At 41.4% G+C, this 18,125-nt stretch overlaps 1 protein-coding gene across 2 annotated transcripts in view; it reads right to left on the reverse strand.

Annotated features, from left to right (window-relative positions):
- Positions 1-18,125, reverse strand: part of sbf2 (SET binding factor 2) — a 368,376-nt gene that overhangs the window by 250,528 nt on the left and 99,723 nt on the right. For both annotated transcript variants that reach the window (XM_060940828.1, XM_060940827.1), the window contains exon 3: positions 4,688-4,825. In XM_060940828.1, coding sequence (XP_060796811.1) covers positions 4,688-4,825 — 138 coding nt within the window. The remainder of the gene's footprint in view (positions 1-4,687; positions 4,826-18,125) is intronic.

Genomic DNA, 18,125 nt, shown 5'->3' on the forward strand with positions numbered 1-18,125 from the left:
TTTTTAAATTGTTCATTTTTGAATTACACTTCATTTTTGTGGCTACTGCCTCATAGAATATATATATATATATATATATATATATATATATATATATATATATATGCATGCTATATTTACCGTATGGACATGGGATCAGAAAACTATTTTATTTATGGGTCTGTCTCAGAAACTGGGTACTGTGGGGGTACCCCACTAAATATACCCACAGTCAATAAACTATACGGTTTTGAATGATGTTGGTTTTAATTTAAAATAAAATGATGAAAGAAATAATACAGATAAAACTAAATCTTTGATGTGAATACTCTATTCAGAATTTGACAAAAATTCTGCAAATTAGTGGAAAAATGGCGGCTTGATCTGGGACATGATAAATGGTTGACTACATCGCATTCCCTTAAAAAGGTTGTAGTCCACTGAAAAGTCTACAGTTATCACTAATTGTATTTTAAGTTGGAACTTTATACACCTAAGGATTGGTGCGCTCACAGAATAATCATAACCGTAATAAAACATCATGCAAAATATTTGATCACCGTCGTAACTCCATTTTCCGCAAACCCAAAACCAATACGATCGTGTGTTTTGATCTAAACGGAAAGCCTCAGGGTCGAGGTCACGACCTCACCAAAAGTAGGAACTTAAAATCACTACGCCATATAAAAATTTAGTTATAAATCTGCAATTTTGTTTTTTAAAACGAAAGCTGAAAGTTAGGTATAGAATATGTTTCTTACAGAATGTGTTACGATGGTAGCTGGTCTTGCATGAATTTCTAAGCTATAAAATGAGTCGTGGTCTATTTTTTACCGTAGCGTGTTATTTGTGTGCGGGGAAGGACACGCATTAACAATTTGCACGTGTAGAATGGAATTTTCCACTCCAACAGTTAGAAGCTGATCGTGCTGCCATTTGCGGTCTTTCTGTTACGCGGGTGATCTGTTCAGACGTTATCACTGAAAAGGTGAGTTTTGACGGTTTTATTTTGTTTTAGTCTTGCAGTATAAGGCAAAAGAATGTTTCTTTTTCATCTTACTTTCATATTTTGTAGTGTTTGCGTATTTTTGGCCAATATTTTGCAACCATGGTCAATTTAGATCGAACTTTTGATAGAATCTACGGCCAGTCATTTTGCCCCACCCCCACCTCGCGCTCCGTCTGGTGCGGTAGTGATGTCCCGTTGCTCGCGTGCTGCAGCAGAGACCCGCGCGACCTTCAGCCGGTACAGTCGCTGTTCTTTTACCACCGCCGTTATTCTCATCTTTCCGGTGTGTTCTTGATTTTTCCAATGTGTCCTATTTCGCCATATCAAATACCCAAAATGTATCATATTATTCATATTTAAGTGAATAATCAATTCAGTCATTATAACTTGGCATTTTTAACCCAAGCAATCAAAAAGAGGAAATTTATTCAATATTTTCACTCATCTGTGAAGGAGGGGCTTTAATTCTTCATGATGTAGTTATTTTATATGGAAATCAATTTTACAAAAGCATTTGAATTGTAATAAAAAAAAAATGTTCCACAGTGGAGGCCAGATAAAGCAAGATGCTATCTTTATTCTTATTAAACATGACAAAAGAAACATTGAGTGTTCGGTAAATGCAAAAAAAAAAAGTAAAATTAGAAAATTTATTTTTTGATCATAATGTCCCAAATGAGAGACCAGTTTCTGTGACGGACCCTTATACGCAGTAGCCACGTACCCATAGGGTACCTTTTTTTTTTTTGCGATATCTTCTTTCATATTCATCATAAGTGCTACCAGGCGAGGTTTGTTTTGCTTGGGAACACTTGTTTTATTTATTTATTTTTGAATGAAGAAGTGTCGTGGTCCGGATGGAATCCTCTCACGGTCCGGATTTGGACTGGAGTTTACCAGTTGGTGACCCCTTGGCCTTAAAGGTTAGAGAAGCAGCCTTGAGCCCAAAAGGTTACTGGTTTGATTCCCTGGACCAGCAGGAAAATCCATGGCTGAAGCACGCTTGATCAAAGCACCTAACCCCAAACCCCTCCACACATTACGTAAATTTACAACCCCGATTCCAAAAAAGTTGGGACAAAGTACAAATTGTAAATAAAAACGGAATGCAATGATGTGGAAGTTTCAAAATTCCATATTTTATTCAGAATAGAACATAGATGACATATCAAATGTTTAAACTGAGAAAATGTATCATTTAAAGAGAAAAATTAGGTGATTTTAAATTTCATGACAACAACACATCTCAAAAAAGTTGGGACAAGGCCATGTTTACCACTGTGAGACATCTCCTTTTCTCTTTACAACAGTCTGTAAACGTCTGGGGACTGAGGAGACAAGTTGCTCAAGTTTAGGGATAGGAATGTTAACCAATTCTTGTCTAATGTAGGATTCTAGTTGCTCAACTGTCTTAGGTCTTTTTTGTCGTATCTTCCATTTTATGATGCACCGAATGTTTTCTATGGGTGAAAGATCTGGACTGCAGGCTGGCCAGTTCAGTACCCGGACCCTTCTTCTACACAGCCATGATGCTGTAATTGATGCAGTATGTGGTTTGGCATTGTCATGTTGGAAAATGCAAGGTCTTCCCTGAAAGAGACGTCGTCTGGATGGGAGCATATGTTGCTCTAGAACCTGGATATACCTTTCAGCATTGATGGTGTCTTTCCAGATGTGTAAGCTGCCCATGCCACACGCACTAATGCAACCCCATACCATCAGAGATGCAGGCTTCTGAACTGAGCGCTGATAACAACTTGGGTCGTCCTTCTCCAATGACACGGCGTCCCTGATTTCCAACTTCAAATTTTGATTCGTCTGACCACAGAACAGTTTTCCACTTTGCCACAGTCCATTTTAAATGAGCCTTGGCCCAGAGAAGACGTCTGCGCTTCTGGATCGTGTTTAGATACGGCTTCTTCTTTGAACTATAGAGTTTTAGCTTGCAACGGCAGATGGCACAGTGAATTATGTTCACAGATAATGTTCTCTGGAAATATTCCTGAGCCCATTTTGTGATTTCCAATACAGAAGCATGCCTGTATGTGATGCAGTGCCGTCTAAGGGCCCGAAGATCACGGGCACCCAGTATGGTTTTCCGGCCTTGACCCTTACGCACAGAGATTCTTCCAGATTCTCTGAATCTTTTGATGATATTATGCACTGTAGATGATGATATGTTCAAACTCTTTGCAATTTTACACTGTCGAACTCCTTTCTGATATTGCTCCACTATTTGTCGGCGCAGAATTAGGGGGATTGGTGATCCTCTTCCCATCTTTACTTCTGAGAGCCGCTGCCACTCCAAGATGCTCTTTTTATACCCAGTCATGTTAATGACCTATTGCCAATTGACCTAATGAGCTGCAATTTGGTCCTCCAGCTGTTCCTTTTTTGTACCTTTAACTTTCCCAGCCTCTTATTGCCCCTGTCCCAACTTTTTTGAGATGTGTTGCTATCATGAAATTTCAAAATGAGCCAATATTTGGCATGAAATTTCAAAATGTCTCACTTTCGACATTTGATATGTTGTCTATGTTCTATTGTGAATACAATATCAGTTTTTGAGATTTGTAAATTATTACATTCCGTTTTTGTTTACAATTTGTACTTTGTCCCAACTTTTTTGGAATCGGGGTTGTATGTTAATCACCACATCTGAAACTGGACCAAGAAATTCTACAGAAAAACATCAAGTCGTCTTTCAATGCATTACCTAAAGTACTCAAATGACTGAAACCAATTAATGTGAATCAATTATAGATAAGGTTCAGTGATGTGATATCATCACTCGGCGTGTTCTTAGGAAGACTGACGCTGCTGTTAAATGGTCCAATTCCTGAACGAGGTGGTAAACTAACTTTTCCAAGCAGTCGAACTGTAGGATGTAATTTCGATATGATTCACTGCATCTGAAATTGAGATACGTTTGGTCTTAATCACCAGGTTTGAATTCCAGATGCCAAGCTGGCACTCGAGTGCTCGTTTCAGGATGTTTGATAGGAAGTTTAATATACAGCTTAGATTTTTACTCATTGTGATCTGCTTTGGCAAGAACCTCAATGGTCCTCCAACATCTGAAGTAGTTTTTCATTCCCGGACAAGAACTTTAGAGTGCCTGTTCTTGGAATTTCAGTGGAATCTCATTTTTAGCCCTTATGCGGGAACCTCACCTCTGAAAACCATGACTGAGGGCAAAAACTTGGGGGGGAAAGACAGGAGCTTGTTTTCAGCGAAACTCATGGCAGCACAGGGAATTTTCAGAACACAAGAATCTCATGGACATTATGATGAACCGTGAGGTTCTGTCAAGGAAGGGAACTAGGCTTGTGTCGATGTAAGGCTATTATCATATTTACACGATATCAGTGACGTTTATCGCCGATTTCAAGTTATGACTGACCATTTAGGTTGGTTCTTTTGGTTTCTGCATCTTCAAAAAGACAAAAAAGATCAAGATTACATCAGCCGTGCTGATATTCGACAACTTTTTAGCAAAAGGATTATATGAAATTTGTGCTGATATGTATTTCCTTCTCCCATACTCACCTTCATCACAGCATTAGTAGAAATGCTCACGCTCACTTTTCTTATCTTATTAAAGCTAATGGTTCTGATCGATCTTGATATTTTACCGATATCGCACAAGCCTAAAGGAAACTAACTAGAGATCGTAACTCGAGCTCCAGCCCGCCTCACCTGCAGGTTGACCTCGGCCTCGTAGAAGGTCAGACAGGAGCAGTAGTGTCGGTCTGAGTCGATGTCTGTCAGCACCACTGTAAAGAATGTCGGAGGCTTCCGTTCACAGGATAACCTCCATCCTCCTGGCTGGCAAAACTGTGAAGAGAGAGCACATGAGGTTAGATTTCAGAAAGAACATAAAGCAGAGTGCTCTACTGAACGGGCTCCTGAAGGGTGCAACAGAAAGCGTTCCCTTTATGAGCAGGAGACTGAGGGTTTCCATCTGTGAGCTTGTGTGTGTATGTATGTAGAAGAGGGCAGACAGCGCTTTCCTCAGAGTCTGTTACGCAACCATATGATGGAGTCGGAAAAGATGCAGTGGTGAAAACGGAAAATAACAAGCCTAGTTCTTCTTGTTACGAGATTTGTACTCCTCACACGTTTAAAAATCTACAATAAATGAATAAGAAAGAAGCTACTGAAGAAAAATTATTTCAAACAGACAGCTGACCTTCTTGTGACCTTGATGCTGTCTGGATCCGTTCAATTCATTTGCTGACAGGCTTGCAGCACTCGAGTCCAACTAGTGCCCTAATTTTAAGGGCTCGTGACTTGACTTGGACTTGAGCACTGATTATTCAGACTCGTAAATTTATTTTTTTTGTAACATGCCATAATAATTTGGCAGAAGATATTTATGTCTACTTTAAATTTTTGTACTAATTTCGTGCAAAAGTGTCATACCTGCACTCTCGGGCATGCTCCAGACAGCGCACGTGTGCCAAGCGGACTCTCTCTCACGCGTACACGCTATAAACGGTTTCACATAAACGCAGCAACAGCCACCGCAAATGGTGCGTTTGGAGTCTTGTTCTCGGACTCGGCTCAGCTTCGACTCGAAATTTTCTTGAACGATTTGGACTTGAACACTGGGGACTCGAGGTTTAATGACTCGACTACAACACTGTTGGCTGATTACAATGACAATTCCAAAGAAATCCTACAAATCTTCATCCAGTTGCTCTTGAGATGTTGCGCAAACAAGAATCTCAGACTGATGTATGGACAGACAGATGGAAAAACCCAACATGTAGCGGTCGAGGCATTAAATCACCTACTGAGACCAATTATTCTGACCAGCAACTATGAGGTCATAGGCTATATAGCCGAAAAGTACGCGGACACCTGAAAATTGTACATCCCCTTCCAAAACCTTGGATATTACTCTGGAGTTGTTCTCCTTGTGCTGTTATAATAGCCTCCATTCTTCTGGGAAGGCTTTCCATTAGATTTTGGAACATGCTTACGGGGATTTGTCCAGTCAGCCGCCAGAGCGAAAGAGGCAGGGGTTCGATATTAACTTTTTAATCCGCTTGTCTATGGAATCAATTTTGTGCCAAAATGTTCATACAATACTTTTGAAATATCAAACAAAAACAACAAATCAAAATACAAAAAAAAAGTCAATTTTTTTTGTTCCGCGTCTTTCTCAGTTTTGTTTGACGCAATTTATTTTGGTTGCGATTCCAGCTTTCTCGTTTGCGCTCCCTGACTTTTTGCTTGCAGTTTTGGCACAAACTTCACGTGTGGGTGGGCTGTCCAGGAATGCATTCCCATTGGCCAACTTGTGTTTGACTGACAGCTATGCTCAGCCATTCCCCCGGAGGCTGTTGCGGCCATTTCCTACTCAGATTTTGTACTACTGTAACACATACAACACATTTGTCCCGTACTTACACTTTGTTGAATTAATTCAATATCATAGTCGCCACTGAAGTCCACTCGATCCTCGTTTACCGTCAATGGATCGGTCACTCGTCAAACAGTCCGCCAGAACCCGAGTAGGAAATGGCCGCAACAGCCTCCGGGGGAATGGCTGAGCGTAGCCGTCAGTCAAACACACGTTACCCAATGGGAATGCATTCCTGGACAGCCCACCCACACGTGAAGTTTGTGCCAAAATTGCAAGCAAAAAGTCAGGGAGCGCAAACGAGAAAGCTGGAATCGCAACCAAAATAAATTACGTCAAACAAAACTGAGAAAGACGCGGAACAAAAATAAAAGGTTTCTGAAGAGTAATAGACTGATATTTTGCACGATTACACGAATAATTTGTTTGCCAGTCTAAAAAAAACTGACTCTTTTTTGTATTTTGATTTGTCGTTTTTGTTTGATATTTCAAAAGTATTGTATGAACATTTTGGCACAAAATTGATTCCATACTTGTCCAGTCGGACAAGCGGTAAGATTCTTCACTCGTCCTGACCATAACCTTTTTATTCCTATGTATTTACTAGTTCAGTGAAAGGAAAGTGATTAACAAAAGTTTATCAAAAAGCAGGTGTAGTTATGATCATCATTCTGCTTTAATGATTTGTAATTTTTCAATAAAACTCTAACTTTAACTGTAACAATAAGCAAAAGCTATCTAAAGTCCCATTACGGTGCGTGTTGTTCTAACCCATTACCTCATCTGCAGTTTTATGAGTGAGACTCAGCCAAATTCAAAGCTTCTGGAGGAAAAGTTAAATCTTAATAAATCCAGGAAAACTTGAAGTATAAATTAATTTAAAGAAAACAAGTAAGGGGGACAGAATCACGTCGTGAATGAAAACAAACCGTGAGTTCGGCACGGTCGTAAAATTCCCCTGAAATATTTTACGACGTTTGCGATGGTTAATGTGAACCATACAAAAGAAAAATACAATGAATCTCTGAATGAAACGAAATGAAGATTCACCACAGATATTTATTTTATTGAGGTGTCTGATCGCCATTTCTCCGATTTTGAGGAGTCTAATAATCTATAATTAGATATTATCACTACGTTCAGACTGCTACCTGAAACGACCCATATCCGATTTGTTGTGAAATCCGATTTTTTTGTTAGGCCGTTCACATTACCAATTATATGAGACTTGTATGCGATCTCCAATATGAACGGAAAACGACCCAAAAGTGTCCCGCATGCGCAAATTGACACGTAATAAGCACATCTACGTAATACGTAAACAAAAAAAAAGCGCACTCTTCAAGTTTAATGATTTTTTGTTTGTTTAATTATCTGGTTAAAGTGTGAGGTCTCGTGTGTGTTTTTGTTTCTGAACTGAAATGAAAACGTGTAGCCTGGTAACGAGGGTTGACTCCTAAATGTCTCTCTAATTTCTATATAAGTGCACTACATGTTACTAGGAAGTAATGGATTTTTAAACTCTATATAGTGCACTCGAGCTTCAGTAGGCAGTCATTTGGGATACGGCCGCTGTATTACCAAACTCTTAATTCAGGCTTAATTTGCACATATTTATTTCGTCATATTAATAAACTTTTTCTACATTTTTATAAATATTTATTTAGATTGTTTATAGCCAGCTGAATTCTGCAACTTCTCTCAGCGCTGGCTCAAGGTGCAGAAACACCAGCGCAGTTTGCTATGGAGATGACGCGAGACCTGGCGATGTGGTACAGGATGGTTTAAGTTATAAATCAGTTATAGAAACTGTTTTATTTAATCAGGCTAATAGATAAACATCCAGGTCGCTACCAAATCCACCATTAGCTTGATCAATTCTATAAAAGTCTATTTAAATTCTGAAAACTGTACAAATGTTGTTGTTTTCCACCAAAGAGGCGGGATTAGCCAACGCAGAATAGTGACGTTTGTCTCTTGTTGATGACGTGTAGGTTGCATGAATGTGACCTGTCCGGTCAGACTGCAGTCGCATGTGAAAATAACGGATATGCATCGGAATTAGGACCACATATCCAAGCGGCCTGGGTCGCATGTGAAAAAATCGGATCTGTGTCGTTCAGATTGTCAATAACAAATCAGATACAGGTCACATATGGGCAAAAAAATCGGATATGGGTCATTTCAGGGTGCAGTCTGAACGTAGTGCAAGACGTGATTATTTTTACACACGCACCTGCTGTACTCGGCTTCCCCGGAATTTCGTAAACATTAACGTGGCTGGATCACTGAGGGGACTGAGCTAGTTTTGTTGGAACGTTCTTGAATAATTACTTTAAAAATGGTGATTTATAACAAATATTCAACTCGTCCCATCAGACAGTCAGATGCGGATTTGACTTGTCCAGACCAAATGTTTGGTTGTCCCGGACAGTCGGACTACCGTTAATGAATGTCAGAGGACAAAGCCTGGTGCACAGCCATCATTCTGGTTTATGCCAAAGATGTTCAATAGGGTTGAGATCAAGGCTCTGGTGCAGGACGCTCGAGTTCTTCAACTGAAACCTTGGCGAACCATGATGCTAGATTTATGGATCTCATTTGCACAGGGGCATGGTCATGTTAGAACAGGTTTTGGCCTCTTCGTTCCAGTGAAGGGAAATCTTTGTGTCACCAGTTTGGGGAAGACCTCATATGGACGTGATGGTCAACTGTCTGCATGTTTTTGGGCATAGGATGCATTTCTGGAAACTGAATAAAAGAGAATACTCTAAACGAAACTAAACATCCCAACAGCTAGTCCCAGAGTGTTCTCTTACTGGAACAAGATGCGAGAAGGGACTTTTGTGAGGTCCTGGCATACTAGTTACTTCTAATCGTAAACTGGTTGATGAAGACCAGGAGCAGGATGTCCTCCTTCAGCTACTACCATCATCCTCTCATCAGAGAGCAGGATATGGCACTCATCCGCTTTCCTTGGCACTCGTTCTAAACACCTACATTCCCGTTCAGAATTTTCTACTCACAATCAGGAATGTAGATCAGGAAACGGCCTGGTGTTAAGGTTAAAGTAATTATGTTTTATTTGTACCACCTCTCGCTCTTGAAAAAAGAAGAATAAAGGCTACTAAGAGGATACAGATTTGTCCAGTCGGAGATGAATTGGTTCTTCAGCCGTCAGCAGGGCACCTGTCCTGCACAATTCCGGACTGAATCCGAGTCGAGAGTCATTGCAAATGAGCACCATGTCATGACCAAGCACGAGCATGCACTGCCTTACGTTTGTCATGTCACGTTTACATGTTATATGTGGACGAGAGGAACAGAAAGGAAGTAAAACGAGACGCAGATCAAGCAAAAGAGTGTTGGAGTAACACGAGGGCTTGAACCAGGATGTCACAGTCCAAGAGCAGACACAATAGCAGGCAGGAAATTTCTAACACCACAAGGCAGCGGAGGGAAAAGCGGAATGCTCCGGCATCATCAGATCGGGACAGGTGCCAGGAAAATTACGGAAAATATGAAAATATGCAAAGTATGCGGTAAATTTCCAGAGGAAAACAGATAAACAATACAGATGTTTACCTGAGGACATGACAATAAATAAACAATGGTGAAGAGTGGATTTGGCTGAGATCACATCAACAGCCTTTACCTCAGAGAGGTTAAGATTCACCGGGAAAAAGACTTCACGTCTCGAAAGGCCAGAATTCTGATTTGGACGTCAAGTACTAGAAATGAATTCATCAATTCGTGTTTGGTTTAAATCAATCGTACGAAATAGAATCCAGGCAATAATGATCATGATCGATATCATTACTACATGCCTGTCTGATGAGTACAGTGATATTAGCTGAGGCTTTGTTTGTGGGGTCTGTAGGGACCTCGGCTTCCAGGCTGGACTCGCACAGCTCGAAGTCGGGACGTGTCTCGGAGTAAGACGCCAAAGCTGTCTGCTTTATTCAATTGCTATAGACAGCCAACAATGAAGTCAGCTCCCATGACAGGCTGTCATCAGAAGTGCAATGCAGTTATATTATCTGATTCATAATCATAAATTTCTATTTCAGGATGTCTGACTGCATTTCTCTGGAAAAGGCTGGAGATCATTACAGAACCACGAGAGCAAGACACTTTACAGGAACACACTGGGGATGCTCTGGTCTGATCATGTTTATTGCATTGCTGATGCTGGATCAGATATCAAAGGAAGAAAAAACGAACAAACTGAGCTTGGGGGGAAAAAAAAAATCAGAATTATTCAGAGTTCAGTAGAATGTAAAGCGAAAGGGAACTAGGTCACGTCATCATATCAGTAGCCACCAAGTTACTGTAACTTTATGCTAAAACAGTTCAGCATCTCATATCTCATTATCTCTAGCCGCTTTATCCTGTCCTACAGGGTCGCAGGCAAGCTGGAGCCTATCCCAGCTGACTACGGGCGAAAGGCGGGGTACACCCTGGACAAGTCGCCAGGTCATCACAGGGCTGACACAGACACAGACAACCATTCACACTCACATTCACACCTACGCTCAATTTAGAGTCACCAGTTAACCTAACCTGCATGTCTTTGGACTGTGGGGGAAACCGGAGCACCCGGAGGAAACCCACGCAGATACGGGGAGAACATGCAAACTCCACAGGTTAAATGGGTAAAAGGTTATCGTGTTTACATTTTAAAATGTTAAAAACGTATGGGTATATGTTGCAGGTAAAATCCGTTCTCAGGTTAAACCTGTATTCAACCTCGGCTGGATTAGTGAACCACATTTTACCCAGGTTAAACATGTAGACAGCATTCAATCTCGGATAAATTTATAATTTTTGTAGGTTTTGACACTGCTAGTTTTATTTTAGGGTTAGCTTTATTTTAGGGTTTGGGTTAGCTTTTTGATAGGGTTAGCTTTATTTTAGGGTTTGGGTTAGCTTTTTGATAGGGTTAGCTTTATTTTAGGGTTTAGGTTAGCTTTTTGATAGGGTTAGCTTTATTTTAGGGTTTAGGTTAGCTTTTTGATAGGGTTAGCTTTATTTTAGGGTTTGGGTTAGCTTTGGGTTAGCTTTTTGATATGGTTAGCTTTATTTTAGCTTTATTTTAGGGTTTGGGTTAGCTTTTTGATATGGTTAGCTTTATTTTAGCTTTATTTTAGGGTTTGGGTTAGCTTTTTGATATGGTTAGCTTTATTTTAGGGTTTGGGTTAGCTTTTTGATAGGGTTAGCTTTATTTTAGGGTTAGGGTTAACTTTTTGATAGGGTTAGCTTTATTTTAGGGTTTGGGTTAGCTTTATTTTAGGGTTTAGGTTAGCTTTTTGATAGGGTTAGCTTTATTTTAGGGTTTGGGTTAGCTTTTTGATAGGGTTAGCTTTATTTTAGGGTTAGCTTTATTTTAGGGTTTGGGTTAGCTTTTTGATAGGGTTAGCTTTATTTTAGGGTTTGGGTTAGCTTTTTGATAGGGTTAGCTTTATTTTAGGGTTTGGGTTAGCTTTATTTTAGGGTTAGCTTTTTGATAGGGTTAGCTTTATTTTAGGGTTTGGGTTAGTTTTTTGATAGGGTTAGTTTTATTTTTGGGTTTGGGGGAATTTGCAATGTTAACCTGCATAGTGTAGCGGTAAACACTGTGGACTAACAGATCTGGAGGGTGTGAGTTCAAATCCTGGGGAGTACAATAAAAATTCTTTATTTCATTGTGATTTGTTGAGTGTTTATAGAGAGATAGTTGAGAAGGTACAACATCAAGTGAAGGGAGTCCAGGTGATGAGGACCAGAGAGGGGAGGTTAGTCAGTAGAAAGAGGAGTGCGCGTGAGCGTGTGAGAGAAGACAATTTCCATTTTCTTCTTTTGTTTATTTATTTGTTTAATTCAACAAACCCCCCCCCCAAAAAAAACCCCACCCCTTTTTTAATGACACCCCATAAAAATCCTATTTCAGACAGTTGAACCTAGGTTGAATACATTACCACAGTAAAATGTGGTTCACCAATTCTACCTAAGTTGAATACAGGTTTAACCTAAGACCGGATTTACCCTGCAACATATCCACATTAAAATATAAAAAAGGTTCAAATGTGCAGTTAGTTATCTGGGATACGTTAAGGCATGTAGTTGGCGAGATGACAGCTATAGTATTTCAGCTGTTTGCTCGAGTGCTGCCAATGGATTCCAAGTGGTTGCTTGGGTGTTGCTCGTTGGTTGCTATGGTGTTACAGGTGGCTGCTAGGGTGTTCCTAGTTGGTTGCTATGGTAGTATTCCAGCTGATTGCTAGTGTTGCTAACGGATTCTAAGTGGGTGGTGGAATCTTGGGTGCTGCTAGTTGGTTGCTATGATGTTACAGGTGGTTGCAAGGCTGTTGCTAGTTGGTTACTATGATATTCCAGTTGGTTGCTAGTGTGTTGCCAACAGATTCCAAGTGGGTGTTGCTAGTTGGATGTTATGGTGTTACAGGTGGTTGTTATCCTGTCCCTAGTTGGTTATTATGGTATTCCAAATCTGTAATTTGTATCCTTTTTTTTTTTTTAAATATTTCCGTGACTCATCCGTAGTCCGTGACTCATCCGTATTTTGCCAACCACTGAGACACAAACCTGCATTCCCCAAGTGAAAGCCCTGTGCTTTAACCGTTACGTTTCAACGTAACTCCGTTTCATGTAGACACACAAACATGTCCACGAGTAGTAGCATTAATATAATAAAAGATGTTCCTGTGTGTCTCGCGTTGAAGAGGACATCACTGAAGTTTTATGCGGTATCGCCATGACAACCAGCTGTCATGGAGAACGACGTACTGATACCAAAAGCGAGTTGAGCCGAATTGGTACCGTGTACCATGCATGTGTGGTTGCTATGGTATCTCAAATGGTTGCCAGGGTGGTAAGAGTTTGTTTTATGGTATTCCAACTGGCTGCTAAAGTGCTGGTATCGCAATCATTTGCTAGGGTGTATTTTTTTTTTTTTTTGGTGCTTGCTCTGGCATTCCAGGTAGTTATAAGGGTGTTGCTACGTGGTTACTATGGTATTCCGTCTGGTTGCTGTAGTATTCCAGGGTGTTTCTAGGTGGTTGCTTTGTCATCCCATTTGGTCGAGATGCCATCCCAGGTTGCTACTATTGAATCTCAGCTGGTTTCTAGTGCATTAATTGATAGCTATCGTGTTCCAAGGGGTAGCTAGGGTGTTAGTGGGTGGAGCAATGCACCTTGAATTGCCTCCAGTGTGTTGGCTCTGAATCAACACGACCAAAATCATGTGATAGCAGGACCAACAAACCATTCCTCATACATTCCCACATGGCGGGAGATGCAATTTGGGGCAGTGCTACATGGCAAATGTAATTCCGATCTTTTCCAAAAGCACAAGCACATAAATTCTCGTATAGGATCTATGATTTTGCCAAACTTCGTGGTTCTGTGTCAAAAATTGTTATGTTTGAAAAGAGAAGAAATCTAAGAACAATAACATGCTAGCTTTGTCAAGCCAACCTAATCAAACCCTAACGTTACGCAAAGGAATGCAAGGAATTTATTTAGGCTACCAGTGCTAAGAAAGAAAAGCAAGTCGCAACAGTGACACCAAGACCATTGGAACAACATCTGAGCAAAGCAAACTGTGAAGGGTAAAGAGGCGAGTCGGAGTGATATCGAGGGGAGAACCGAGTCTATAAACAGATCTCTGATAAGAAACTCCGCTACTGTAAGCTCATAACTGACCTCTATACAAAGTACAGAGTGAGCAGGAAAAGAATGCGCATAACAATCTATCGAACTTTCTCGCCACACACACACACACACACGTTGAACCAGCTGAGTCATATCAAAGACGGAACGCATCCTGTGCTTCGTTTAGATCCCAGTCAAGTGACAATGGCACTTTAAGTGCTCCTGCATTTGTGAGGTCAATAATCCTGATAATATTTTCACTCAGCGTTCCTCGTCATGTGGACATGCCACCCGTTCCACAAAGCGATACCGGATCTGTGGCTTGACCTGCTAAGAATCAGCGCAAGCTGAGCAAGCATGAAGAACAGGACAACCAAATTAGACCTTCATCTGCTGTCTGGTGTATTCAATTACCCCAGTCGTGTCTCTTTAGTGAAAGCTATAAACAGCGTCCAGCATTGTCCCATCTGGAGGACAAAGAGAACATTTTGGTGTGTAGGAACCGAACGAGCTGCCAACTGTGGGCTCCGAATCGGCTCACGAGGTTCTTTGGTGACAGAGTTTCAGCTCCATTGTTTGGCTGATGAACCGGGATGTTTGCAGCGTATAAACTTTAAGGTTTGACTACAGAGAACATTCCTGAATCATCAACGATTATTCGCCGAAGGTGAAGTGAATATCGGTGAATAATAAGCGAGATGAAGTCGAGGTTATTATTTAAATAATATTGGCTGGCGTCGAGTGGTATATCAGATACATTCCATTCAGCTAGCATGATACTGAACGAGTCGAAGACAAGTAGCTGAATGGAATATATCTGATGTACCACAAAAAAAAGCCAGCCAATATTATTATACATACGTGCACTCTTCATATCAACATTCTCAAAGGCCAACGCTAGCTTACCTGCAAGCTGGCACTGTTAGCGCAGCAGTGCAGTCACCTTCCAGCTGGTGTAGCGTTCATCAATAGTGTTAGCAAAGGTCAACGCCAGTGCAGTCAAGCCAGTGCTACCGAGAGCTACTAGCACAGGCTAACAACTGAGAAACTAAGATTTCTCTCGCCAGACTCCTCTTTCACGCTGCACGCTCGCCACAGTGTAGGGGTGTTCACACGGCACATATTTGCATCGATGCTGCACCGATGTATTTTGTTGCGATATATCTTACACCGGTGTAAATTTTGTGGAGCGTTCACACGTCACAAACCTGCTTACTAGAGAGAAGCGTGTTAGCACCGGTGCAGCCCCACTTGCGGTCACACGGCAGTTTTTGCGACCGTGCTATACGATAGTAATAATGCGGAAATGAAATATGCGCATGCGTGAACCTTTTCCCGGTTGTCATGGCATCACCAAGCGCCGGGAATACAACGTGGATGAAGACACCAGTGTTGCCAGATACTGCTGACATTTTCCAGCCCAAAATATGTTCAAATCCGTCAAAATGCACTTAAAACCGCCCAATCTGGCAACACTGGAAGACACGCAGTTCTGTTGTTGTTGATATTCGCCATTTTGGAAGTGCAAAATACCAGGATGCAAATTATGCAATGCCCGTATGTAATCAACCCTCCTCACGCGTAGCGAGTCTACCCCTGTAGCGTTCAGACGTCCCATTTTATATCGGTGCTGCCCCGCAAACTAGCATTTACTCCGGAGTAAATTTCTTAAACCACCTCCCGAGCAGGGTTAAGGCCAATTTATGCTGACAACCCAGTCCTCGCAGATAGCGTCGCAAACAGTGTCTGCATAGCCCCCCCACCTTCGCAGACACTCTGCGCGCACCTCCCAAAGATTGTGACCACCGCAGAAGCCTTGCAGACAGCGTCGCAGACAAGAGGGCTCTGATTGGTCCACTCTACATCCGCTGTACACGCACTTCCGCTTCCCTACTTTCCCGGTTTGGTTTGTTTTCACGACCGGCATTTTTAAAAACACGAGCGAAGATGGAGCAGCATGAAGAGCGGCTGATTGAGGAAGTACGTACATCTATACGACTCCAGTTCTAGTCATTATTAAAAAAAAAAAGTTCTAGTCATTATAAGTAACCGGAGGATAAACACTCCACTAACCACACCCACCAACTACTCCTAGCGACTTCGCGCCCCCTTGCGTTGTGCCGGTGAATAACATGGCGCACGCCTATACTCCCCGCTCAACGATATATTACAACTGTCTGCGAAAAGCTATCTGCGAAAGCCTTGTCGCAAGAGCATGCAGAGGCCTTTAGATTTGCACCGGTTTAAGCAGCTTTCAGGGGCGACACCGGTATAACTTTGTACCGTGTGAACGCTCTACCGGGGCAGCCCCGGTGCTACACCGGAGTAAAAGTTGCCGTGTGAACACCCCTTATTTTTCACTCAGACTTAAGTCTTCATTCTCCTGTGTAATTTACTTAACTAATTTTGAAAATCAACATCAACGGCTACGCACGACAGAGCGACCTGGCAGCCAAAATTCTCTTGAAATCTTCCAGATTTAATGAAGCAAATCTAGTGGCCATGTCTGTCTACAAACTGTCCCAGTTGCTGATTAGCGCTGAAGTTTTACGTCTCTGACGTGACGTCATGTTGTCTGGACAACCATGCAATATCGTAAACCATATTCAACGCTCGTTCTCCATTGGGCAGAGTGACGTAATACACGTAGGACAAGCGATATGCTTATATTGCATGCTATCGAACTAAACCCGCTAGAAGGGAATAGAACACATGCTTTTATTCCGTCGAAAAAGCGTCCTATATGTATAACACTCACCGAGTCTGAGATAGATAACTGTTTTAATAGAAATACACAAGTGATTATTTCCAAAATAATAATAATAATAATAATAATTTATTTCAAACTTCAAAAGCGGCATGCCAACATAACGGCGCAGACTTGTCTCGCTTATCGACGCCGAGTCACATAAAATACTTTGCTTTGAAATCGATGAAATGAATCACAGCCCCACCTTACCTTTGAATAGGTTTAGACCGAACTTCGTAGCATCTTTAGAGCTTTTAGGAACAGCGTTTTCTTTCATCATTTCCGCTGACAAAGCGATTGGCTGCCATTTTGCCGAGTCACTCGAGGTGATCATCAAGAAATAGTCCGAATTAGTCTCTCGACCAATCAGAGCATGATTTTCTATAATCGCCTCTGAATTTATACTAAATTTATTCACCTGTCACCAAGTACCGTTGTTGATTACGGAGCTGACAGCGATACAACTATTTGCTCGTTTATTTTTATCATGCTCACTTGATTTCTCAATTGGGAGACATCAAATTGGGAGTGTTTCATACGTATATATGTGCTCTAGACAACTAAATACGGCGAGTAGCAGTGGCCAAATACTTTTTGTTGCCCAACGCAAGAGGCAGCATCAACTTGCAAAACCACAGACATGTTTATCCGGATGGGATTAAAATGATCAGACCATGACCGAGTTGGTCCAAAAGGAGCAACCGAGGAGCACTCGGAATTCTGTGTAAATGTAATCCTGTGCGTGGAAACTGTAAGCAAGAAAGAACTTGGAAGACTGTAGGAAGAAAATTAAAAAAAAAAGCAGCCTGGGAAAAACCAGTGAGTGATCTTCAAGAGACTGATGATGAATCGTCTTCATACTGTGGCACAAACAAACCGAATGAACAAATCCAGACATTTTGATGGAAAAAAACGCATTATAAATAACTTGAATAGCAAGCTATATTTCTGGAATGAAAAACAGAAGTAGTTTTTCAAAGGAGACAAAACAATGACGTAAAAGAAAGAAGAGGAAAGGGGTGACACGAGAGACCCCGGCCATCCTCGAGGTCTTCAGCCAAACGCCGTGCTTTTACTAAACAAAATGTGGTTGGACGTTGAACTCCGGACATGTCGAAGATCTATTTCTGTCAGCTAGGCTAAGTGCAAGCATCAGGTCTGAGCTAGGAAGTGCCAAAAAGAACGCTGTCCTATTCATAGGGTGAAAACTCCCGACATGAAAACTTCCTCAGAGCATCTTCAGGGTCAAAGCTAAAGGAAGGAGGAGGAGGGGAGGGAAAAGAAAAAAAAAAAACTCCAATACATGACCGTGCTGCACTCCAGCTCCTGTATAGAGAGCTATCTATCTCCACAAAGCATGTGCAGCT

The sequence above is a fragment of the Neoarius graeffei genome, chromosome 15 (assembly GCF_027579695.1).
Source record: "Neoarius graeffei isolate fNeoGra1 chromosome 15, fNeoGra1.pri, whole genome shotgun sequence".
NCBI classification, from domain to species: domain Eukaryota; kingdom Metazoa; phylum Chordata; class Actinopteri; order Siluriformes; family Ariidae; genus Neoarius; species Neoarius graeffei.